Here is a 27,528-nt window from a genome sequence, read left to right as displayed (position 1 = left end):
AAAAATAAAAAAACAAGTAATAAGCCAGGTACCAGTGGCTCACGCCTGTAATCTTACCTACTCAAGAGGCCAAGATCAAGATCTAATGAGTTTTTTGTCAGTCATGGGGCTTGAACTCTGGGCCTGGGCACTGTCCCTGAGCTCTTCAGCTCAAGGCTAGCAGTCTACCATTTTGAGCCACAACGCTACTTCTAAAATGAGATATTTTTAAAGCAAAAGAACACGCAAAAATCACCACAATTCCAACTAACGAGCACTTAATTTTCCACCATGAAGTATTGAACTCTACATATTGTCTTTTACAGTTCAACTTATTTTCAAGCAAACACTTATACAACTAGCAGCTGATGGAAGGGAGAAATATGCAGAACTCAGTGTCTAGCTAATCTGTGTAATTATACATGTAAAATGTGTTATTACTAAACTAGAGTCTGGGGAAAGAACCCAGCTTTACATGCAGTTTAGACAGTAGGATAGAATTAGATCCTAGTTAACACAGGTTCTGTCAGACTCTCAAAAGTGTAATTGTCCTCTGTGTGTCATAGGTCGTGTATAAAGCTACCCCCAAATCAGTATTCAATAAATGATCAATAAGAAGGTAACATTTTCACAAATATTCTCAATATCTTGGTCAACACACTAACTCAATGACAGTTTTCCAAATTTCCTGTCTCATATAGCAGTCTTTCCATAAGTCTTCCAAAAATTTAGAGCAAAAAAACAAAATTAATTGTGCATCCTCAAAACTTGGATGAAAGAGAGGTGGAGAATAGGATGTGAACAATCATTAAAACACAATTAAACGAAAGATGATGCTAAGTGAAAGGAACTCCATGTTATGGAAACGACTGTTATATCTCTGTTGTAATTACTTTCAACATGCTATGTGAAACCGTAGCTTCTATTGTTGATGATCCTCTTGTATCCCCTTTCTGTGGTTGTACCTGCACTATCTCTGTATCTTATCTGAGTACATTGGAAACCGTGTATACAGGTATTAGAACTAGAAAACCAAAATTGAGAGACACAGGGTAAAAAAGACAAACCACTCCAAAAGCAATACTTGCAAAACTGTTTAGTGTAAATCTACTGAACAACTCATGGGGGGAATGGGAAAGGGGGAGGGGGGAAGGAGGGAGGAGGTAACAAACAGTACAAGAAATGTATCCAATGCCTAACGTATGAAACTGTAACCTCTCTGTATATCAGTTTGACAATAAAAATTTAAAAATACACAATTAATTTAATTATAACATTAACAAAAGATTTGCTGGGAATGAGTAGCTCATGCCTATTATCCTAGCTACACAGGAGGCTGAGCTCTGGGGATGGTAGTTGAGAGCTAGCTTGGGGAAGGAAAAGTCCATGAGATTCTTATCTTCAATTAACCACCAAAAAAGCTGAAAGTGGCGCTGTGGCTCAAGTGAGAGTGCTGTTTTTGAGCAAAAAAGCCTAGGAACAGCACACAGGCCCTGAGTTCAAGCTCCAGGGCTGGCAAAAAAGAAAATAAGACTCATGTGCTCTGTAATCCTGGTTCCTTTTCTTTTCCTGCTGGCCACAACTCAGAAATGGTCCTTCCACCTTGGTCCTTTGTAAGAAAATGTCAGGTGATGGAATTTATTACATTGTATAACTTCTCTTATTTTTTTTGATAGTCTGACCTTGCATTTCCAGCCAAAATCAGATTACCAGAAAAATGAAAGTTTTAGACATAAGAAATTAATCAAACATCTTCTCCTTTTTCATCATCATTATGTTGTACCTGTACATCTGTTGGCTTAATGTACTTTAAAAAAAAATTGTTAGCTGTACAAGGGCATGACTAGAACACATGCAAACCTAGAGGTTGAAATCCAGTCTGCAATTATGTAGTGAATCTGTGTTGAAGTGTCTTGCATCTAAAGAGCCATCCATTATAAAAATAGAAACAAGCCAGGTCTCCCCACTCCACACACCACTAGACAGGTTATCAAACCAGAGTGAAAAGAGTGCAGGCCAAGCTTGGACAATCTGTCTGGGTCCTCTCTGTTCCAGAGAAGATGCAGAAAGGCTCTTGCTTGATCTTCACTAGTTACTGAACCATAGGGTCCCTGACTACCACTTTTCCTGCAAGTGAAGTAGGAGAAAAAGTGAAGTAATTCCAAATGGTGAATGGAAAGAAGAGAGAGAGGTCGAGGGGGGAGGGGGGGAGAGAGAGAGAGAAAGAGAGAGAGAGAGAGAGAGAGAGAGAGAGAGAGAGAGAGAGAGAGGATCCCTTGACTTAATCCCTTGACTCTTAATTCAACTGCACCTAACCATAAACTATATTCACCTTCTATCTCCCAGAGGTCCTCCACCCACCCCCACCTGGGAATTCTATGACTTGAAACTAAAGCATCAGGACTAAACTATGTTTTACATGACGTTTCAAGTTTTGTTCTCTAGAGAATGCAAGGCATGCAGCGACTGAAGCTGCAAGGTCCTGCAACTGCTGAGGGTGGTCAGGAATCAACCCTTGGTACTGGTCACTGTTTTTTCTTCTTCAGTAATACCGTGTGTGCTGGCTGGTGAGCTTTGGACCAACTAAGTGGACTTTCTATTCTAATATATATATATATAGAGAGAGAGAGAGAGAGAGAGCAATACACACACATCCTGCTTCTGTGACTATAATTCTGTGTGACAAATAAAGGAATAAAGATCATGGCCATTTAGATTATCAGCTTTCTTGTTCCTTCTAACCCCATCTTTTGTCTGTCTTTCTTCTCCTAATCCCCCATCAGTCTCTTTCAGGTTCTGGAGTTTTATCTGGCAAGTGGCACCCCAACAGGAACCTGAAAACGAGGCTACCCATAAAAGTCAGGTGGAGGAGCCTCTACACTGTGTGCACATAAGATAATTGATTTGAGAGTGTAGTGGCAATGGTTGGACTTGTAAATGGAGCCAAGTGAAGGTAGAGAGCAGGAACTCCTTACTGAAGTTTTAAGATGTATGCTTAGGGCTGAGGCAAGAACGATTTTGTGTCATATTCAGACTGTCCCTGTTCCCAGAGGAAGGAACTGAGCATTTAGAGACTTGGGAGAAGGTGGGAAAACCATTGAAGGACAGCTATATTACAGAGGGTCCTATGTGCCCACGGTGACTTTTTCTTTATGGAACTAGCTCCAGGATTGTCTCAATTCTCGGCATGAATTTTCTAAGGGCTCTCTTAGAAGTGGAGGGTTCCAATGCTGAGATGGAAACATCTCTGCCAGCAGGGTGTGGAGAAGACTCTCTGCCCCGTGTGTGCTCTGAGGAAGTGCCTCTTCCGATTGTAGATAATTTTAAAATAAATAAATAAATCTACAGTGAATGGAAAAAGCTGTGATCACGCGGCTGCAATGTCCCCCATACAAATGGCTTTATTGACATCCGGCTGGTGCAGCAGGGACATACAGAAGGATTTCTGTGTTATCCCATCTGGGAGCAGATTTAGGATGGAGCACCAGGACTAGGACAACAGCTAGTTGGTTCCCTGTAAGACTATGGAAGATATATCCTTTGCCCAGCAGAAGCTCTGCAGTTTGATACAGTCCCACTTGTCCAGCCTTTCTTTGATTTGGTGGATTTCTGGGCCTTTGTTGAGGAAGTTTCTTCCAGTGCCAAGGAGTCCTACAGTTTAAGAAATTATATTCTGTACTCCTATTTCTTCTTGTAGAGTTTTCAAGGTGTCTGATTTTATTTCCAGGTCTTTGATCCATTTGGAGATCATTTTGGTGCAGGGTGATAGGTAGGGGTCTAGTTTTAGTTTGTTACAGGTGTTGACCCAATTTTGCCAGCACCATTTGTTGAAGAGGCTATCTTTGTTCCAACTTATATTTTTAGTTTCTTTGTCAAAGATTAGGTAGCTGGAGGTCTGTGGGTTTATTTCTGGGTCTTCAGTTCTGTTCCATTGGTCCTCAGGCCTGTTCTTGTGCCAGTACCAAGCTGTTTTTATTACTATAGCTTTGTAGTACAGTTTAAACTTTGGTATTGATATTCCTCCTGCACTTAGGATTGTTTTTGCTATTTGGGTTTTGTATTGGTCCATATGAATTTCTGAATTGCTTCTTCTATTTCATTGAAGAATGATGTTGGGATATTGATGGGTATTGCATTGAATTTGTAGATAGCTTTTGGTAATATTGCCATTTTCATGATGTTAATCCTCCCAATCCAAAAGCAGAGGAGGTTTTTCCATTTCCTTAGTTCTGCCTTAATTTCCTTTTATAGGTTTTTAAAGTTCTCGTCATAGAGTTCTTTCACTTCTTTGGATAAGGTTATTCCTAGGTATTTTATGTTATTTGAGGCTATTGCAGAAGGTGTTGCTTTTCTAATTTCAGCCTTGCTCTTCAGGTTGTTAGTGTATATAAAAGCCATTGGTTTATGAGGACTTATTTTATATCCTGCTACTTTTCCAAAGTTTTGGATCAGCTCTAGTAGCGTGGGAGTAGAATCAATGCAGTTCTTTAGATATAGGATCATGTCATCTGCGAAGAGAGAAAGTTTAACTTCATCTTTTCCTATTTGGATCCTCTTTATGTTTTCTTCTTGCCTAATTGCTCTGGCTAGGAATTATAGTACTATGTTGCTTCCAGGATAAATAGAAAGCCCACAGATTGGGAAAAGATCTTTACCAGCCATACAGTGCACAAAGGCTTGATATCTAAAATATACACAGAACTCAAAAAGTTAAATTCCTCTAAAACAAACAATCAAAAAACCAACAGCCCTCTCAACAAATGGGCTAAAGACTTAAAAAGAGATTTCTCTGAAGAGGGAATGAGAAGGGTCAAGAGCCACATGAAAAAGTGTCCTACATCACTGGCCATAAAAGAAATGCAAATCAAAACAACAGTGAGATTCCACCTCACCCCAGTAAGAATTTCTATTATCAGGAAATCTAATAATAACAAATGCTGGAGAGGATGTGGCCAAAAGGGAACTCTGGGGGCTGGGAAAATGGCCTAGTGGCAAGAGTGCTTGCCTCGTATACATGAAGCTCTGGATTCAATTCCCCAGCACCACATATATAGAAAACAGCCAGAAGTGGCACTGTGGCTCAAGTGGCAGGGTGCTAGCCTTGAGAGAAAAGAAGCCAGGGACAGTGCTCAGGCCCTGAGTCCAAGACCCAAGACTGGCAAAAAAAAAAAAAAAAAAGAACTCTACTACATTGTTTGTGGGAATGCAAACTTGTTCAACCCCTCTGTAAAGCAGTGTGGAGGTTCCTAAGAAGGCTAAACATAGAGCTCCCCTACGACCCAGCAGCCCAATTTTGGACATCTACCCAAAAAAAAGACTACAAGCAAGACCACACTAAAGGCACCCGCACAACTATGTTCATTGCAGCACAACTTGTCATTGCTAAAACATGGAAACAACCAAATGCCTCTCAGTAGATGAGTGGATCAGGAAAATGTGGTACATATACACAATGGAATTCTATGCCTCCACCAGAAGAAATGACACTGCCCCATTCGTAAGGAAATGGAAGCACTTGGAAAAAATCATACTAAGTGAAGTGACCCAGACCCAAAGAAACATAAACCCTATGGTGTCCCTCATAGGGAATAGCTAGTACAGGAATAGGCTAGACATGGTAGAAGACCAAAATACCCCAATAGCTATACCCATATGACCACATAAGAAGATGCTAAGTGAAATGAACACCACTTTACGGAAACAAGAATTATACCACTGTTGTAATTATTCTCAACATGCCATGTGAACTCATACTACTTTTTTTCTCTTTTTCCTTGTCTATTTGTTTGACTGAGTGGTTTGTCTAGTTTTGTTTCTCTTGTAGTCCCTTCCTGTGGCTGTACCCTTGCTACCACTGTACTACATCTGCATACCCTGGATATTGTCTACATGGGTAATAAAACTGGGGAAGGGAGAGGGAATACCAAAATCAAGAGACAAAGAAGAAAAAGACAAACCATTCAAAAAGTAACACTTAGAAACCATTTGGTGTAAACCAACCGCACAACTCTCGGTGGGAGAAGGGAAGGAAGAGGAGGGAGGGGGGAAATGAGGGAGGAGGTAACAAGTAGAACAAGAAATATACTCACTGCCCTTCATATGAACCTGTAACCCCTCTTTATCACACTTTGACAATAAAGAAAAAAAAGACTCTGGAAGAACGAAAACCTTTACATTGGGGAGTTTAGAAACCTTGGCCAGTGAATCTCTGTGGCCCCCACCCCAACCCACCCTGGCCAACAGGAACACAGTGGCTAGAGCTTGGAGCTTGTTCATCAGGAGTAACAACTGATTCATGAAGAGCTGCAGCAGAACTTTGTGTCTGGGCTACTCCAAGCTGGAAGTCGGAGAAGCCCACATGATTTGGGTAAAACAATTAGCTTTTAAAAATTGCACATTAAGCTTATCAAACTGCTATTCATCCACATCAGAAAAGAAAGGGACTTAGTGGGACTATATTAGATTATATACAGATATTATTCCATCCTACCTACAGGGAACGGCCCTGGATGCTGCCCCACAAGGAATGACACCTGCACAAATGTGGAAAAGGACTAAAAGGAAAGGAACAGTAAAGAATGGAGGCAAACAGGACCAAGGGGAAAATTGTTTTGTCTGTGGTAAACCTGGGCATTTGGCTGAATACTGCAGTTAGAAAATGGTGGAGGCCTATTAACAACTAGTGCCTATCTGTCAGCCAGCATCTCTGGGTACATGTCCTCCATGTAAGAGGGGAAAGCACTGGGGAAATCAATGTGGCTCTTTTTCAATGTTCATGGACAACTTGTTCCTTCTAACTGTGTAGCTGGCTCACAGCAGGGAAACTTGATGGGGAAGGAGACCAAGGCACAAGACCCCAGTTTCTCACCCTCCTCAAAGTCCTGGGTTACTATGACAGACCTCCAGCGTGCTACCCCAAAAAGCCAAGAATTGGACCTCAGACCCTCCTATTAAGCACTAAAATAGGGCCACAAGCCATCCCTACGGGCCTGTATGGATGTTTGCCTCAAAGACCTGAGGGACTTCTTTTAGGGAGAAGTGGATTTACCCATAAAATGCTAACAAGTGTTTCCCAGAGTCATAGACTCTGATTATGAGGGTAAAATTAAGATACTGTTGTAAACTGTTAAAAATAGAATTACTCTCTCTCCTTAGACAAAGTGGTTCTAACAGTTCTATTACCATCACATCAAGAACAGGGGAAGTCTATAAAATCAAAGAGAGGTACTCAAGGTTTTGGATTCTCTGACCACGCTTATTGGATTCAGCAAATAGGACAAGAACACCTAAGTTGACATTACATCTCAATGGAAAACCCACTTAAGGGACTCCTAGATACCAGAGCCAATGTATCAGTTATTACTGGCTCGTGCAACCTGCTGTTAACCAGTTACAGGGGACAGGACAAAGTAATTTGCTTCAACAAAGTGCTCAATATATTACTTGGAAAGACACTGCGGAGCATGCTGGAGTATCGCAATTATACCTTTTTCCTGGATTGCCTGTCAATCTTTGGGATAGGGACATTTTGAGGAAATGAGAGTCCTATGTATGAGCCCCAATAATGTTGTCAAAAATATGATGTGAAGGGACTGGGTATTTAGCTCAGTGCAAGAGCACTTACCTGGCAAGTGCAAGGCTCTGAGTTCAGTCTTCAGCTATGGGGGAAAAAACTATGAACCTACACAAAAATTGGGAAAAAGAACCCAAGGCAGAAAATTTCCTATTACTCCTGCCCGAGAGATTGATAGATTGGGATTAAGTTTCAAAATTTTTCAGGTGAGGCCCTAATTTTTCCTGCCATCCAACCCTTGACTGCAGATTCCATTACTTGGCTTTCTGATGAACCTGTATGGGTGGATCTGTGGCACCTTACACAGGAAAAATTACAAGGAGCCCATGAATTAGTTCAAGATAGTCCAAATGGGACATATTAAACCTACTAACAGGGATGGGAATGTGGCTTAATGGTAGAGTGCTTGCCTCGTATGCATCAAGCCCTGGGTACCACATGAACAGAAAAGGCCAGAAGTGGTGCTGTGGCTCAAGTGGTAGAGTGCCAGCCTTGAGCAAAAGAATCTTAGGGACAGTGCCCAAGCCTTGATGTCAGGCCCTAAGACTGGCAAAAAATAAAATAAAATAATAAAATAAACCTACTAACAGCCCATGAGATATCCCTGTTTCTGTAATAAAAAAAGAAATATGGCAAATGGAGACTTTTACAGGATCTTAAAGTGATTGCAGCCAAGTTTGCCACATCCTACTTCTCTTCCCTTGAGCTCTTATTTGCTTATTATTGATTTTGAAAGACTGTTTTTCCCCCAATATTCCTCTCCACCCTAAGGATTGCCCTCAGTTTTCTTTTAGTGTCCCATCTATAAACTTTCAGGCCCCTATGCAATGATATCAATGGAAAGTATGGCCTCAAGGTACAGCTAATAGCCTTATTTTATGTTAGAAATTTGTTGCTGCTGCTCTACTGCCATCTTTCAAGGCTTTTCCTGATGCTTGTATTATATATTATATGGAGGATAACTGATTGGCTCATTCTGAGCTGGAATTGTTGCAGCGCCTGTTTTTCAATGTTAAACAACTTAATCTTGCAGGGCTATGTATTGCTGATGAAAAAAACTCAACCTATGTCTCCTTTTAAAAACTGAGACCATATTATAACTAGAAAACCCTCAATTGCCTGTACTGAAAACTGATCATTTAAAAACTTTAAATTATTTTCAAAAATTGTTAGGAGACATTAATTGGATTAGACTTTGTCTAAAATTAACCACAGGAGACCTCAAAGCTGTGTTTGATATTCTTTGGAGACTTCTGATCCTACTTCCCCACCCCCCAAAAGCTGACTCCTAGAGCTCAAAAGGCTTTTTAGTTAATTAATAAAGTGATACACGTAACCCATTTAACTCCTGTTAATCTTAATGAACCTGTTTGGTTATTTTGCCCACAGATTACTCTCCCACAAGACTTATTTGTCAACAAAGAGGGCCAATAAAATGGTTATTTCTCCCTACATCTGGAACTCAAATCCAACTACTCTATCACTATTTAATTAACGTGATCATTGTAAAGGGCTGACTGAGTCTTCACCAATTATTGGAATGAGAGCTTATCTCATCATTCATCCTTATACCAATTTACTGGTTCAATAGCTCTGCAAATCCCCACAGCCCTGGCAAATTCTTGGCTGACTTTACTTGCTTTCTTTCCTCACATTATCCTCCTAATAAATTGTTACATTTTTTTAATAGTATGCCCTTTATCTTCCCCCAAATTATTCTTTCCTCTCCTCTGCCCTCTGTCTCCATGGTATGTACTGGCAGATCCAAAAATTGCTGATGTTAATGTTGATGGTTCCATCTATCCTAGGCGAGTTCTATACACTTCTGTATAAAGAGCTGAGTTGGCTACAATTACTTTGGCTTTTTCCCTGCTTCCTACTACATCCTTTAATCTCTATCTAATAGTATTTGCATCAAGTACTATTATCCATTAAAACAACTTTAATTAGTCCAACAGCAGATGAAGAGCTATTTTACCTGCTTCATTAGTTACAACAATTAATTCAGAAGAAGATGTCCCTGTTAACTGTGTTATATCAGAGCATGTCCTCTCTTACCAGGCCCATTGGTGAAAGGCAATGCTATGGCTGACCAAGCAAGGACTACAGAAAAAAGATATTACTGCTTCATTCTCAGCGGACCTGAACAGGCTGAATTTCCATATAAAAGCAGTGATTCTGCATGATTCCTCAACACATATAGTGTACGTATACACTTATAACTCATGCACACACACTGGTGTATTATTTTCTGGTGGTTATATTTTTCTTTGTAACTATATACAAAGAGTTTGTGTGAAAATGTGAGAAAGAAGGGTTGATCATTAAACTGCCTTTGCTATCTAATTAATATCCATAGGCATACTTTGAGGAAAATACCATATATGCAGGACTATTTTCTATATTTCCTTACCTTGAAAACATTTGTATTTCTTGTCCTTGCTATTACATTCCCAAAGTCATAAAAGAATATTTTTTGATATTCTTACCAAATTTTGTCAGTGTCTTGGTTTCTTTTTCATGAAAAACTATGACAAAACTGTTTGTCTGGCATACCAAATGACAATATAATAAGCCTCAAAAGAGATCACTTGTCATTAGAGTACTTTGAAAGTTTTTAGTCACTATTCAAAATATTATTGCTATCTGCATCACTATCACTGTTTATTTTCACAACAATTTTGTGAGGTGAATAACTATTACCAAGGAGGAAACTAAGATCAATAACATTAGCCTCCTGCTGAGAGTTCTTGGTTCATTTAATAGCGACATAAAAATAAATTCAAACTTGCTACTAGAACCCCAGTTTATACTCTGTCATATCAGGAAAGGAAAGGATTTCTAGAATTCTATAGGAACACTATTTCCTCCTATCTTGATCTGTGTTACTGACAGCTTGAAAGAGACCTTAAACTATTTTATTATTTTCAAGTAAAAAGATCAAGTTATCGTTCATAAGCCCGTTTCTCCAGTCAAAATAATTAAACCACAAAAAAGGATAAAAGAGTGGAGTCCAGAGAATGCTTACTGTGGTGCAAAGAAAGGGGTAGCCTGGACTACCAAAATTCGCTGGTTTGGAAATAGGAATTACTGTATATTCTGTATATTACACATGGAAGAGTAAGTCAGAGCAATATTTTTACATATAGACTTCTCTTTGTTGTATATATATATATATGTATATATATATATATATATATATATATATTTGGCCAGTCCTGGAGTTTGAACTCAGGGCCTGAGCACTGTCCCTGGCTTCTTTTTGCTCAAGGCTAGCAGTTGAGCCACAGCTCCACTTCTGGCTTTTTCTGCATATGTGGTGCTGTGGAATTGAACTTATGCAAGCTAGGCAAACACTCTACCACTAGGCCACATACCCAGCCTTTAGTGTGTGTATGTGTTTGTGTGTGTGTGTGTGTGTGTGTGTGTGTATCTTTTCCCCATCATATAGGAAAAAAAATTGATGACCAATTTTTCAATAGCTGTAACAATAAAAGAAACACAACCTCTGATTTGCAACTTTCACTGGTAGGAATTTCGACCTCAGAAATACATATTATGTGTATGCTACAAGATAGAAACTGTGAATTACTATAAGACAAGGAAAGAAATCTCTTTGTAAAACTACTTGGAGAAAAAATAAAACCACTTGCAGATACTGCCACCTGGTGGGACATTATATTTTTACTTTTTCTTTATAAGGAACTGAGTCTGTCCCATCTAGCTTTCTAAGAAGGAACTTGGGGATTTTCCACAGGTGCTGAAGAAAGTGCTTCAAAGTCCTCAAAATATGTCACAAAAGAGTATTTAACATTGATAGAAATATTCTGTAATTAATTGAACATAACTTTGCTACTGAATCAGTACATCTTATCCTGTCATGTCATGAATTCTTTTAAGAATTTATAATTAGTTATATATTGAAGGAGACCACTGTGTTCTAGAGCTTTAAGATTTGATTATTGAGCAACCTCTATGCATAGTTCTTGGAAATCTAGTCGTGGTAAGCTTCTAAATACAGATGCTTAGTTAACAATTCCCAGGTGAGTGAGAGGGAGAATGAATAAATAAAATATCTCATTTTTAGCTCCTCTAGTTTTATGTACCAAAAGATTATTTATTTTCAACCCTGAAACAATTTCCCAGACTATTGAGTTGCCCAATACATGTACTTGATAAGTTTGTGCCCTAGAGACCATTGCAAATTGGGTACATTGTCATACTTTCCCCATTGAGAGATGAGGAGAAACCAGTTAGTTAAGGCCTCTTGAAATCCTTCCCTTGGAGTGGAGTGTTTTTTGTTTTTGTTTTGCCATTCCTGGGGCTTGGACTCAGGGCCTGAGCACTGTCCCTGGCTTTGCTCAAGGCTAGCACTCTGCCACTTGAGCCACAGCGCCACTTCTGGCCATTTTCTGTATATGTGGTGCTGGGAATCGAACCCAGGGCCTCATGTATATGAGGCAGGCACTCTTGCCACTAGGCCATATCCCCAGCCTTGGAGTGTTTCTTGAAGAGGCAACTTCAGCACAGCCAGCCTGGCAGCTCCCAGGAACAGCTCAGTAGTTCATCCTCTTCCTTAACCTAACACTGATCGTTCAGCCCCTCTAAAAATATCACCACGCTAAATCTATAACTACTTTTCTTTAGGATACAATAGTGTAGGAATTGGACATGTAAAACTATACTAATCAAAAATGAGACTGGAAGGCACAATAGTGAAAATAGTACATTCAAACCCTTGGACTGAAAAATAATCAAATACACAGGGAAACTGGAATGGATTCATAATGAGGGTTTGTTTATTTTTGTTTGTTATTTTCCTTTTCTCTCTTTTGTCAGTTTTAGATTTCTGTTCTTTTTTTTTTTTTTTTTTTTTTGCCAGTCCTGGGCTTGGACTCAGGGCCTGAGCATTGTCCCTGGCTTCTTTTAGTTCAAGGCTACCACTCTGCCACTTGAGCCACAGTGCCACTTCTGGCCATTTTTTTATATATGTGGTGCTGGGGAATCAAACCCAAGGCTTCATGCTTGCCACTAGGCCATATTCCCAGCCTCATTTTTTCTTGTATGTAAGTTTATCTGTTTGGGCAAGGGGAAAGAGAAGTACAGAAATAGTAGGACAGAGGGTGAACAAATGCAGCAGTTATACTCACTAGACTCTATGTTGAAAATGCATTATACAACTTGTGGGGAGGGTTGGGAAGGAGAAATTGAGAAAAGGAAGGAAGAAGTGACACTCTTTGAAAAGAAATGTATTCATTACATGACTTATGTAATTGTAACCCCTCTGTATATCACATTTGCAGTAATTTTTTTTTTTTTTTTGCCAGTCCTGGGGTTTGGACTCAGGGCCTGAGCACTGTCCCTGGCTTCTTTTTTGCTCAAGGCTAGCACTCTGCCACTTGAGCCACAGAACCACTTCTGGCCATTTTCTATATATGTGGTGCTGGGGAATCGAACCCAGGGCCTCATGTATATGAGGCAGGCACTCTTGCCACTAGGCCATATCCCCATCCCAAAAATAATTTTAAAAGAACAAAAACCACTCAAAAGAAACAGACTTTCCTTAGGTTACCAGCCTAGAATAGTATCCAGCATATAAAAAACACTTGACAATAATGGCTTGTTGCTAATGACTTGGACCTAAGGATTTGCCTTCAAGCTCTATGAAAGTGAAAATGTAAGTAATTTGCTTTATTTAGACCATTGCAAAATGGTGAGGTTTTTTTTTTTTAACCCATTAGGGAAAGAGAATAGAATGGAATTGTTCTTTCCCTCTGTGTCCTGCTCACTTCCCTTGCATTCTGTAAGCATATACCAACTAGAGAAGTCTGGGTATATCTGTAAGACATCTAGTTTGTTCCAGAGAAATAAATTTATTTAGCTAGTTTAATGTTCCTTAGTGAGACATTAGCTTTCTAGCAGAGATAGTTTTAGAGAGATAGTTTCTAGAAGTATTGTTTAGCTCTTCAGATATTCCCATACAGTGATATAAACAAATTATGTTTTATAAAACATATTCTAAGCTGGATGCCTCTGGCTCATGCCTATAATCCTGGCAACTCAGAAAGCTGAAATCTGAGAATTATGATTTGAAGCCTGCCTAGGCCCACAATCTGAGACTCTTCTCTTCAATTCACCACCAAAGATCTGGGACGGGAGGTGTGGCTCAGTTGGTACAATACTACTCTTGAGCAAAAATATAGCTAAGTAATAGTGGGAGGACCTGAGTTCAAACTCTACTATTGGTGCATATGCATGCAAGTACAAGCGTGTGAACACACACGCACACACAAAAGACTTTCAAGTAGCCTGATGGTGGGAAAAGTCAAATATTGTTTGTGTTAATAGGCTTTCTCACATAGGAATCCATTCAGTGAAGTTCCATAAATATTTATTTGGAGAGGGTTGTGTGCTAGGCAGCATGATAGCATTGGAGACAAGAAGTTACAAGACTTGAAACTGTAACCTCTCTGTACATCAGTTTGATAATAGAAGTTTGGGGAAAAAAAAAGAAGTTGCAAGACTTCCATTCATTATCTCCCAGGTGCTGATTTGTCTGCTATATCCTGGAATACAATCACAAATCCTCCAGTCAGGGAGCTCATAAAACTTTCCATACAAAAGATTTCCTGGGTTAAGATGTACTTGGGCCCCAGGACTGGTTCAAAAATACAAAGTAAGAAACCATGTCTTGCATGCACATGCCAAGCACATTTAAAGGATTTCTAAACAGCTTCCAACTTCCCTGCTCCCCTTTCTGCCTCTCCCGTACCCATTGAGTTCCTTTCCTTTCTTGTCTTATTTTTATCTACTAATCCCACTTGACCATGTCATTGCTGCTCTATTTCAGCTGAGACATAGTAGGTTTGAGGCTGTCGTTGTATAAACAATTGAAAGAGAGAAACTCCAATCTTACAAATGAGACCAAGACACAACAGAAATGATTTGTCCATGACAGTGACACTCTTAAGTCACAAACCTGAGCTTTAGGCCTGTGTGTTCCTGCCAATGTTACCCCTCCTCTAAACGCTAATCTTTTTACAGGGTTATCCATCCTCTTCAAACATTCCTATGTGAAGGACATGGGTCTGGGAGTCAGAGAGAAGTGATTGTTTTAGAGTCTAATTAGGAAAAGAACATCTGAAAACCCAACAAAGCAGTAAACAAAGCAGTTTTGAGGCATGGACGGGAGGCAGGAGAACGTGTGCTAGCTGAACACTTACCTAGCTGGGGTCTGCTGCTGGTACAATACAATACATAGTTCTTCAGGTAGCCCAGTTGTCTCTCATCTTTACATCTGAATCTCTATTCCCCTTTAAGGCTAAAGCAAATAGCATTTTCTCCCCTTCAACAGTCGGGAGAAGGTGGAAATTGTCAGAAACAACTTACATTTTGAAGGAATTTGGAGTTTGTGGCTTACTAAAAAAAAAAAAAGAAAAGAAAAAGAAAACATTGCACTGATGGCTCATGCCTGTAATCCTAGCTACTCTGGAAACTGAGATCTGAAGGTAGTGATTCAGTCAACCCTGGTAGGAAAATTATAAGACTCATCTCCAATTAACACCCCAAAAAGCTGGAAGTGTAGCTATGGTTCAAGTGGTAGGGTCTCTCAGCCTTGAGTGAAAGCTAAGGGACAGTAAGCATCCAGACCCTGAGTTCAAGTCACAGTATTGTGCACGTAAACACTGAGGGGGAGGAGGGGGAAGGAGAGGAGGAAGGAGAAGGAGAGGGCACGAGAGAGGAAGAGAGAATAGGAGGGAGAGGGAGAGAGGAGAAAGGAAAGAGGCGGGACTGAAGTCATTCTGCATAGCTAAGAAAAGGCACATCAAGTGCTAACTTTACTTCCCCATGAAGTAGGTAAGACCAAAGTTGACCGACCATCTAATGGAAATAAATATGTTTAAAATGAGCCGCAATATGTTTAAAATGAGCCGCACCAGCTGTCTCCCTAGGGAAGAGCCTGTGCACACAGCAGTTTTCAGAGTGGGGGCTCTGCGCCCGTCGGGTCCGCCGCTGGGGCGGGGACAGGGGACGGAGTGTGGGCTGCTGAGTCTCCAGTGACTCTCCCGGCTGAGACGTGTGCGGGGGCCCCCGGGGGAAGCGCTGTGGCGGGCGCGGGTGTGGGGTGCGGAAAACGCGCGCAACAGCATGCTCTCAGTTCGGGAAAGCCTCCTGCGTCTCGGCTTGGGGTCCCAGGTTCGCTGCACGCCCAAGACCATCTCTAGTAGCACAGCAGCGGGCTGCTGGTTTCCTTGGCCCCTACCCTGCTATTCCAGCGGCTGGACCCCCAGAAGTTTTGAACCCCAAAGTCAAGGTGAGGCTGGGCTGGGGAGAATGGGCCTGGGAGAGATGGGACTTGCTGGAGGGTGGGCAAGGAGCCTGGGGCCCTGGGGCGCTCAGCCGCAAGGATCCAGGTTAGGATCCGCCTGACCCCTCGCCCACCCCGGCGTGGGTCCCCTCGCGCATCCCGGCGTGTGACCCCTCGCCCACCCCGGCGGCTTCCTCCGCAGAGAAGGCGCACGGGGTCCCCGCGCAGCTCAAGCCTTCGCAATTCGACAAGAAAATCCTGCTGTGGACCGGGCGCTTCAGATCCATGCAAGGCACCCCGCCGCGGGTCTCGTAAGTGTTCGGGATGTTGCAGCCCGGATGTTTGCGCGCTTGATAGAGTGGGACCCCGACCACGAGAAGTGGGGGCCTGGGGGTCGGATTTGGTCCGTGCCGCTCCCCGAGCTGCGCACCCAGGGGCGAGGGCGGCCCCAGTGTCGGCCGTCTTAGCGCCCTCTCCCCTCCAGTATGGCTGATCTTAGAGGAAAATGGCAGGCGTTCATTGCGCACATCCACCATGGCCTGACACCAGCCCCCCCGGAGAGCTCCCAGCCGGCCAGCAGTGGACTTTGAGGCCCAGCAGGAAACACCAGCCCCTGCGGCTGCTGGACACCGGACAAGGAGGGGGGACTGTGGAGTGGAAATGTCTGCTCCCTACTCCACCCAAGGAGGGGTTCCTTGATAATTTCATCTCGGGTTGCTGGGGGTGTCTGGGTAGAAACCTCATCCAGTATTACATTAGAATAGCTGTGTGGAGGAAGCGACTCATTTGACAGAAATAACACAATTTCCTCAGGATCACAGTTCTAACAAACAAAATACTGATAAAAAGCATTGTTGCTTTAAGCTAGAAACATGGAAGTACTTGACTATTTAGCATATACCAATTATGCAAAGGGATTTCATATTTCCATACATGTATATAATGTACTTTGATCAAATTTGCCCCCCTTTTCTCTTTCTTATTCTTCTCTTTTTAAACTAATTTTACCAAGTGTAGTTATTCTGTATTCATACATTCATATGAAGTACTTCAATTACATTCTTTCTTGCTTTTTCCCTCTTCAATATTTTTCATTTTGTTATTTTAAATATATTTCTACACAGGAGGAATATTTCTATTAAGTTTTTAGAGTGTAGATAGCTTTCATTTTATGCTCTTAATGGATATTTAATTGACAAGTGAGCTATAATTTTTGTACCATACTTGAATTATATTTCAAAATAATTGTACTTTTTTTCTTGTTTCCTCAGTGCTAAACTAATTTGATATAGTAAATCAAAGCCAGATGGACAGGTAAAAAAGACCAGATCTGTTCAGTTCCATCTGGAATAAAAGTTATTACTGCTTCCAAGCTAGTCACTAATTGAACCTGCTTGTAACTAACAGTTTAAACTTATATTCTGCCTAAAATATAATGAGCACAGGCTAAATATGGAAAAAGTTATTTTTCCTTATTTATTTTTATGCTTACATTAGTTATACAGAGGGAGGATTCCACTTCTATATTTCCATACGTGTTTACAATATGTTCCTATCAATCACACGTTTTTTCTTTTATCTTTCCCTCCCTTCCTCCCTCCCTCCCTTCTTTTCCGTTCCTCTCCTTTTCCTTTCTTCCTCCCTTCCCTTTCTTCCTTTCTTTCTCTTTTTTGTGTCAGTACTTGGGCATGAACTCAGAGTCTGGGCACAGTCCCTGAGCTTTTTCCACTCAAGGCTAGCACTCTACACTAGAGCACAGTGCCACTTTCAGGTTTTGGTTTTTTGTTTTTTTGTATTCAATTGGAGATAAAGTCGCACAGTCTTTCCTGCTTGAGTTAGCTTCAAACCAGATTCTTGGATCTCAGCCTCCTGAGTAGCTAGGATTTCAGGTGTGAACCACTGACACTCAGTTATAGTATTTTTCATTTTTAAGAGAAATTGCAACCTGTCTTCCTACAATGTTTGAAAAAACTAACTACTTTCTATCTAAACTCAATATTAGAGGGAAACAAATGGCACTAAATGTAATCTCAAGGATAAAGTACGTGTGGCTCATGCCTGTTATCATAGCTACATGGGAGGCTGAGATTGAGAGGCTCACACTTCGAGCCAACCTGGGTGGAAGTGTCCACAAGACTCCATCTCAGTGGAAGCAGGGGCATAGTGGCAATTGCCTGTCCTTCTAGCTACAATGAGAAGCAAAAAAAAAAAAAAAAATGAGGATTGTGGTTCAGCTGTGCACCTAGCAGGAAATAAAAACTAACCTCAAAAATACCAAGGGCATTGAGGCATGGCTCTGTGAAGAGCACTTGCCTAGCAGAAGGCCAATCCCACCATCGATAATCATCTTCAAGGGCTGGGAATATGGCCTAGTGGCAAGAGTGCTTGCCTCATAATCATCATAGTCACCATCATCATCATAATCACCATATCATTATCAAATATTTATATTTATATAAAGGGATGCTTCATATTATTGAGAATTGTTCATATAAAAGTCCCACAGGCATAATTTCTTTGGTAACACTATAAGTAGTATTGCTAAAATCTTAGCTTGAATATAATTTTATTAATAAATAAGACTACCTAGTTCCAAAGTAACTACCAAATTTCAGATAAATAACAAAAGACTTTTATTTTTCTTGTGGCAGTACTAAGAATTGAACCCTGAGCCTTACAATTACTAGGCAGATACCTACCATCTGAGCCATACTTCCTTTTGCCTTTTTTTTTTTTTTTTTTTTTTTTTTTGAGGTAGGGTCTTGCCCGGGCTGCTGTTCTCCCATTTGAACTTCCCCGTGTGTTGCTAGAGATGACAGACACTCAGCCATTGAATGAGATGGAATCTCAAGAGCTTTTATGCCTGTCCTGTCTGTGAACCTGGTCTCTATCTCCCAAGTAGCTAAGATTGGATTACAGGCTAGAGTCACCACCACACTCAGTCTGTTCTTTCCTCTTTTTCTCTAACACATTATTGTGATTTTGATCACTTCTTGCATGGAGCAATGAAGGAAACATTCTTTCTCTGACAGTTATTTACTCTCTTTTGGGAGTAGGATGGTTGGGGGAAAAGTATTGTGGGGGAATGTTGAAAATGGGTTTTAAAAAAAACAACCTACAGAAATGGCTTTCTTAATTTTAGCTACTTAATGAATAAAAGCTATAAACTCTTGTAGTTTTATTTTGAGCAATTGAAAATTAAATATACTTACTATAATCTCATAGTGGCTAACACTACCTCAAGATCTCAACCTAAATAAAACACCTATTAATTTGGAATTGGTAACTAATTGGCAAGCATAATAAATAATTATTTATCATGCTAAGCATAATAAATATTTATTTATCATGCTTGTCACAAACCATATTAATGTAATTGACAAAATATTTATCTTGGTTTAGGCCTGAAATGATAGATGCTGCAAGAAATAAAGCTACAGTGAAAGCCTGTTACATATTGGACTCACGATTGTGGCCTGCTTCGCAGTGATAGTGTCTGCCAAAAGGGTGAGTATGTCCCTAAAAGAAACAGAGATGGGCTGGGCACTTGACTAGCTTGTGTGAGGCCCACCCCAGCTTTCAATCCTGGCATCCCACCCACCACTCATCATTCTGCCTAATGCTATGATTCTCAGGTTTTCTACTGTATACATGAGCTCACTAACTTCACACTGGAACTAAGACCCATGAAACTTATGGCTACATAAATACACCCATTCAATCCTACTATCTTGGAAATAATCTGTCCTTTAGTATTGTTCCCATTAAGTGAAAACTAGAAAACACTAGAAACTAGAAAACACTGGGCTAAGCAAACATGCAATAAAGAAATCCAGTCATTTCGTGATCTTGACCTGTACTAGGTAATGACTACTGCAATATACTAGAAGTGACTACTTGCTAAATGTATAGTTCTCTAGTTTCTATGCATCTTTTAATGGCTAGTAATTTGCCTCAACAACAAAAAGCATGAATATGAAATCTCCCTCCCCCCATCAAGATAAATACCTACTTTCCTTGCTAGTTCCTAGGACCAAGAAAGGAAATCAGTTACTTCATACATTTTTCTGATGCCTTCAGTCTAGCCTTATGTCCAGAATCACCTTTGTTTGAGATTAATGTTCTACCCCAAAGCCTTTAAGTCCAATTTACCTAAAGGCCACAGAGCTGAAACCATTTCCTTCTATTTTCCTCTAACTAGCTGCATTTCTGGTAGTTGAGGATTCCCTTTTATATGATTTTGGGGTTAAGTATTATGTCTTATCCAAAAAAATTTGTCTGTGCATATCAGAAGAATGGAAATTGCAGGTTTTGACATCAACTGTCTTATAGACAGGAAATCTAACCACTTAAGAAACTTTTTTCCATAATAAAGAAGTTTTCCTTAGGAACTATGACATGTTTTATTTATTCATTTATTTTTTGGCCAGTCCTGGGGCTTGAACTCATGGCCTGAGCACTGTCCCTGGCTTCTTTTTTTGCTCAAGGCTAGCACTCTAGCCACACTGTGACTTCTGGCCTTTTCTATATATGTGCTGAGGAATTGAACCTAGGGCTTTATGTATACAAGGCAAGCACTCTTGCCACTAGGCCATATTCCCAGCCCCACTAAAGTTATTGTTCTTTTTTTTTTTTAACTAAAATATAAGCTCTTCTAGAGAGTCACAAGGCCGTGTGTTTTGTTTTGTTGTTAACAGGCTGTAGGACGACACGAATCCCTAACAAGTTGGAACCTGGCAAAGAAAGCAAAGTGGCGTGAAGAAGCTGCAATGGCTGCACAGGCTAAAACTAAATGATATTCAAGTGGCCATTACTATTTCCAGTAACAATAAAAGATAGGTAAAACAATATATATATGAAATATTTTCCATGGTTTTATTTTGCTAACCACAAAGATAAGACTTTAAAAAATACCAAATGTTTATTGGAGCATACCATCTATTCAAGAATGAACGGGGCTGGGAATATAGCCTAGTGGCAAGAGTGCCTGCCTCAGATACACGAGGCCCTAGGTTCGATTCCCCAGCACCACATATACAGAAAACGGCCAGAAGCGGCGCTGTGGCTCAAGTGGCAGAGTGCTAGCCTTGAGCGGGAAGAAGCCAGGGACAGTGCTCAGGCCCTGAGTCCAAGGCCCAGGACTGGCCAAAAAAAAAAAGAATGAACAAAACTATATACAGCTTCATAAGACTCTTACATGATGAATATATCTACATCAGCTACCCAGGTCAAAGGCAGAAACTAATGAAATATTTTTATAAAAGATATAGATGATCACTATAGGCAAATTTGGCAAGTCATTGAGATAAAGAAAAAAGAAAAGACATTGGAAATGAGAAAAAGGAAGACAGCCTATTCCATACTGTCTGCTAAAAGAGCTTTCTAGATCCAAGTAAGGTGATGTACAATTGTAATTCTAATGCTTAAGAGGCTGAGACAGTATTTCAAATGTGAGGTAACATTGGGGCTGGGACTACATTGTGAGGTCAAATACCTAGTGAGTCTGGCTGGAAAAAGTATGGATTGGAATGCCATTTTCTGCCACTAGCCCACATAGAATAGTAAGGACTAGTCTGAAATAACTAAACCACAGATAACAATAAGAAAGCAACAGCAGATGTCAGGTAGTGGGAAGTGGTTCGTGAAATAAAGGAAGCAAATTAGTTGAGCTCTAAGGCTCCTTCATTTTGTTTCCTGAGGTGTTTGAGGGCTGCAGGTGGTGTGAAGGAAACTAAAGAACTGCATTCTGGGTTGCTGGAGGCTTCAGCTAAGGTGACCATGTGGCCATTACCCAAGACTATTCCACAAAGGCAAGGGGAAAGATTTTAGAGCTCAAAGATGGCTGTAGTCATTTGATTTCTACCAGCTATGCAGAAATGCTTTATATCACAAGGTTATCAGTACTCAGAATGGGTCCTGCTCCAGAACAGGCTGCTTAGTAACTTTCTCACAAAGAGTGTAAAAAAATAATAATAATTTAAATGTGGGTCATAACAGAACTCAAAACCAAAGCACCCAGGTTGATTCCATACCTTAACTACTGTGAACAGTGATGTAAGAAACACAAAAGGCTGGCACCTCTCTTGTGAAGACTGTTGGGGTTTTGTTCTTTTGGTGCCAATCCTGGGGCTTGAACTCAAGGCCTGGGTGCTATCTCTGACTTTTTGTGCTTAATGCTCTACGTAGAGCCATTGCTCCACCATCCTTTTTGGTGGTTAATTGGAAATATGTGTCTTACAGACTCTTTTCTGCTCAACCTATTGAGCAGCTAGCATCATGGGCAGGAGCCACCAGTGCCGAGCTGGTATGATTTTATATCCTTTGGATATACACAAGTGGGCTTCAGTATCATTAGCACTTAGGGAAATACAAATTAAAACCACAATAAACATCAAGTTACAATGGCTATTTTGTTGTTGTTGTTAGTCATGGGGCTTCAACTCAGGGTTTGGATGCTGTCCCAGAGCTTTTTCACCCAAAGCTAGTACTCTACCACTTTGATCCAAACACCACTTCCAGTTTCTTGTGGCTAATTACAGAGAAGAGTCTCAAGGACTTTCCTGCCCAGGGTGACTCTGAAAGGCAATCTTCAGATCTCAACCTCCTGAGCAGCTAGGATTCCAGGTGCCAGCCACCAGTGCTTGGCCAACAACTATTCGAATAGGCCAAAATAATAAACGTTGCAGAGAGGATGCCATAGAAAAGAAAACAATATACTGTTGGTGGCAATGTAAATTATAAATTAGTACTGCCATTGTGGAAAATATGCAAGTTCCTCAAAAAAAAAATGGGTCAACCATTAAAGGTTGTTTTTTTTAATCTTACAATCTCTACAATTAACTTAGAATCTTTCAATTATAAAAAGTTGATATGGTTGAGGCTAGATTTATAGGATCTATCATCTTTCCATAGTGATTCTTTTTCTTCCTTTTCCTTCTCTTTTTGACTCATTGTTCCTCTTTCTTTGAATAGTTGTGGATTAACCAAGTGTATTTTATGATTCCATTTATCTCCTTTGTTGGCTTTATACAGATAAAATGCTAACCAATGATGACCATTTATTTTTGCTCTGTTAGCAATACACATTCTTAAGTGAAAACAAATGAAATACACATTCATATAATGCAACTGTAAAATAATATTTTATTATTTTTAATATAGGGCTGTAATATTTCATAATGTTGCATAATGCTTAAATTTTTATTTAGTTAGGTAACAATATCCTCTTTACCTTATTCCCCAATCAAAATGTAAAGAAACACTACCATCTTAGAGCCCTATTATACTGCACCTATCATGTCATATTTCATAAAATAGTAATACTACAAATTAGGAGGAATTAAAGTTAACAATTTGATTTCACAGTTTCACAATTAAGCAACGAGTAGATCACTGATTTGGGAACAGTACAAAACTCCATTAAGAATTTTTTTATATTTCCTTTTTCCATTATGCTCCTTCTTACACGAAAAAAAGTCAAAGGTAATAAATGCTTCTTTTAGTCCTTCTCCCAATAAATCAATCTTTAACTGCAAACAGGTTTTATCATTACCAAACAATATATTCTCCTTCTTTGCCAGTAATTTATTCCTCTTGTTTTGTTCCAATGCTACGAGTAAGTGAATAAATGACACTAAAACTTAAGTTAGAATAACTTTTGGAAATAACACTCACAGTGGACACAAATACAGGCCAGTGGGTGGAGTGTTCATAAATGAGTAAGTAAGCATAGCTGCATAGATCAACTAATGGGAATTCAAATAAAATACCAAATTTAATTAATGAAATGGACTTTTCAGTATTGTCTTGATATTTACATTAGTGCTAACGCATTCCACTTTTTAACACATTTTGATTTGATTTGGCAGTTTCTTTCAGATGTACATACCATAAACTTTAGAAAAGCAAGTTAAATATTCTTTTCACAGGGGACAGTAAAACTTAATAAAAACAAATTATGGAGTTGTACATGTGTGCGTGCGCACCCTCGCACATGCGTGTGTGAGTGTGTGCGTGTGTGCATGTGTGCTGGTCTTGTGGAACTCAAGGTCTTGGTGCTAACCCTGAGCTTTTTTGCTGAAGGCAACTCTCTACCATTTGAGCCCCAGCTCCACTTCTGGCTTTTGTGGTGATTAATTGGAGATAACAGTATCACAGACTTTCCTGCCTGGAGAAGCTGGCTTCACACAATCCTCAGATCTCAGCTTCCTGAGTAGCTAGGATTACAGGTATGAGCCACTGACACCCAGCCAAATTTTGGAGCATTTTTAATGGCATAATTGAAAACAGTGGTCACATTTTTAATAATTTTTTTAAAGTATACCAATTAGTCATCTAATAAATCATCACTAGACTTAATACTCTGTTCAGGGTCCTTTGCATTTAAATATAATCAAATTCATTACTCAAGTAATAAAGTAAATATGTTTATATTTAAATGTTTGAGATGTGGCCATATTTTGAACTTAGAAACACAAAACACTTGCTAGTGGCAAGAAACCTTCCTTGGAGATATTTTTATGTGTACTTGCATGTACATACATATATTATTTTAATTTCCATAAGAACTGTTTTTGAATGTTTGGGTTTACCTATTTATTATACTGATTATGGGGTCCTCAAAAGCAGGCACGGCTGGCTAGTTTGTGAATGATGCTGCATTATCAAGTTCAACTAATTACAAAGAATAGAATACCCTGTCACCTGATACTTCGAACCTCTGACACCACAGTATTTATCTGATAGATTCACTATCAACTCAATAATTGTTAGTATCATTACCCTGTTTTTTTAATATATATAATGCAAAAGAAATACTTTCTATACTCAACAATGTAATTTTTACTACAACAAAAAGGGCACAGACACAATCCTCTTATTTTGCAGTATAAAAAGGATTGGCAGATAGTCAGCATTATATATATATATATATATATATATATATATATATATATATATCACTGAACCTGGATTTTATAGTTGCAGATTTTAAGTGCCTACTCAAAGTTTAACATGATACATAATTTACAAAATGTAATACTATTTAAAAGTGTTCATACATATATTCTCATATCATGCTTCTGATTTCCAGCAGAAACATTATAAATGCTAGCATATATGAAATGTTTCTTTACAGAATAGACTGAATCATATCAAAATGCTTTAAATCCCATCTTAAACAAGCTGTAAATTAGATTTTAAGTAAGAATTCTAGGTATATAATTGGAAATGTAAATAGTCTGCATGTAACTATAAATTAAAAGACTGGGTTGAACAGTACCACATCTATTTGGAAAACTCTACCAAGCACAGTACTGAGAGAGTAACAAGCACACACATAGACGTGTGTGTGTGTATATATATAGGTATATATATATATATATATATACCTATATATATAACTTTTAATATATATATAAAACTTTTCTTACTGAAACCTTTTAGACTTTTATAGTTTGAAGAGGTTTTTGCTGTTAATTCTTAAAAAACATATAACCAATCTAATATATGATTCATAACAAGCAGCAGTATGGCCCTCTGAGTTATTACCAAAAGAAAACATTTCTAATATAGATTTCTATTAAAGAATCTTTAGCAACTTTCATTAATATCATCACTTACTGAGTCCAAACATTAAATGCTTTTAATAAGATTGAGTACATAATAATGTGACTTCTTCAGGATAGTTTCGTCATTCAAGTACTTAAGTTCGCATTATTATACAGAGAACAAAACTTTTCAATTACTGCTCTGAAAAAAATCAGAGAGATAGGTACAGTATTTTAGGTATGCAGCAGTACTTTAGATTCATGAGAGCATCTGTCGTGATTTTCTTCAAAATGAAGACTGTAAAAATAATAAAACTATTCAAAAATGGTAGTGTATTTGGTGAAAATAGAAAATATACTAATAACATTTACATGTTAAAAAACAATTGTTTTGTAGTCAATGTGCTCAACATGAAGAACAGAGTCTCTCTTCACAATTGCCACATTTTAACAGTTATCAGTATAACAGATTTTTCTGCTTTACAAATGTTGCTTGTTTTCTGTTGCAATCATTTTTTGCAAAGTACAATCTACAGCACAGTGATTTAGAATTAAGGTAATATTTTCACATTCTAATTCAGCTTTTACAATGCTTCGGAAGCTTTTGTTTTTATTTTTGCTTCAAGATAAGAGGTAGATTTAGTAGATTGGGCATGTCAGACTACTGCCAAAAAACAATTACTGGCAGCTATACTGCTATTGTGCAGTTTCCAAGAATACTTGAAAAAAATTCAGAACCATTATATAATACTTCATCAAAATTCTCCTATTCAAGCTTCAGTTAAATAATTGCATAATGTGTTTAATTATTCACAAAGATATAAAAATTCAAATAACAAAAGGCCAATATAGCCATAACAAAACAAACAAACAAATAACCAAGAAACAAAAAACTATAAAGCAATGGTTGCATCTGAATGGAAACTTTCGTTTCATTTTCCTTGTAAAAGTGCATCAGATTCATTCTTTTCTCTTCCATGTTCCGACACTGGCAACAGGGAAAGATCCTAAGCTACCTTTTCAGGCATTATTTTTTTTCTGCCCATCAAAGATGAAAACCTTCCATTGGTGCTTCCTGCTGCTGAAAGACAAATTGTTGCTGGTTTTCATCCACCTGAGGTACAATGCTGGAGTCATCATCTTCTACACCAAAATAATGTTCAATCAGATCAAAAGCCTTTTGGTAAATTTCTTGGTTTTCATGGCTTTGCAGAAACTCAATTTTATCCAGTCCTATTGTAAAAACATAATATATAAAAACAAAGTATTAATTCGTTTTGATAGACATGTAAATCAAAACACAAATCAACAACATCCATCTACTCTACTAGCAATGGAACTATTTTTATTTAATGTCTGCACATATCAACTGCCAACCCTTATGCCTTAGGGAGACAGGGTGTGCAGAAGGAGCACAGCCTTAAGAGTTAAGAACAGGAACACCAACCACCCTGCTAGCTGTGTGGTCTAGTCAAGTTGTTCCATTTCTCTGTACTTGTAAAATGACAGCTTTAGAGTAAGTAACTCCACAGGTCCTTTCCTGAGTAAGTAAGAGAACACAAAAAAAGTGACAAAACTTCAATGAACAAACCAAAAGCTGAGCCAAAGGGTCTAAATAAAGAATAAATGCAAATCATTAGTAACCCATGACATCTTTTCACTACAACATACTATGTATGGCCTGGCTGCTACACAACTTATTAAAAGTACAATCTATATAAATGAAATGGAAAAACTTCATTCTGAAAAGGTGGAAGTAAGACATAGTATTAAGAGCACCAGCCTAGCAAATGAAAGGCCCTGAGTTCAAACACCAGCACTGCATGAGTTAGTCAACCAATCAATCTACATATATGAGTAATGATAAAGTACTTTTTCATTTAAAAGTAAATCATTTACAGGTAAACCATTTATAGAAGAAACAATAAGCAATGTAGCCATATCTATATACAACAGAATACCACAAAATAGTATTAAATTTTGGGATCAAAATAGTAGCTATAGTAAGAAAATATTCTTAAATCCATAATTACTATCTTATGTTTATATAATGTTCTAACCAGTAATATATAATTTGAAATAAAGGCAATATGATTTTCTGAGCTTCATTTAAAATCCAT

General features: G+C 38.9%; 2 protein-coding genes across 6 annotated transcripts in view; one reads left to right on the top strand and one right to left on the bottom strand.

Moving 5' to 3' along the window:
- The first annotated feature begins 15,700 nt into the window (after positions 1 to 15,700).
- On the top strand, positions 15,701 to 20,804 carry Fam162b (family with sequence similarity 162 member B). Its single transcript, XM_048354539.1, is given in 5 exon segments — positions 15,701 to 15,866; positions 16,063 to 16,171; positions 19,263 to 19,312; positions 19,315 to 19,367; positions 20,558 to 20,804. Coding segments are annotated over 5 exon segments (477 nt in total). The 3' UTR covers positions 20,657 to 20,804.
- A 3,914-nt stretch (positions 20,805 to 24,718) lies between these two features.
- The window catches only part of Kpna5 (karyopherin subunit alpha 5), a 38,134-nt gene continuing 35,324 nt past the window's right edge, over positions 24,719 to 27,528 (bottom strand). For all 5 annotated transcript variants that reach the window (XM_048353964.1, XM_048353965.1, XM_048353963.1 and 2 more), the window contains one exon: positions 24,719 to 26,641. In XM_048353964.1, coding sequence (XP_048209921.1) covers positions 26,454 to 26,641 — 188 coding nt within the window. In that variant the 3' untranslated portion in view covers positions 24,719 to 26,453. The remainder of the gene's footprint in view (positions 26,642 to 27,528) is intronic.

Source organism: Perognathus longimembris, chromosome 9, assembly GCF_023159225.1.
Source record: "Perognathus longimembris pacificus isolate PPM17 chromosome 9, ASM2315922v1, whole genome shotgun sequence".
NCBI classification, from domain to species: Eukaryota; Metazoa; Chordata; class Mammalia; order Rodentia; family Heteromyidae; genus Perognathus; species Perognathus longimembris.
This window is presented reverse-complemented; position numbering and strand designations above follow the sequence as displayed.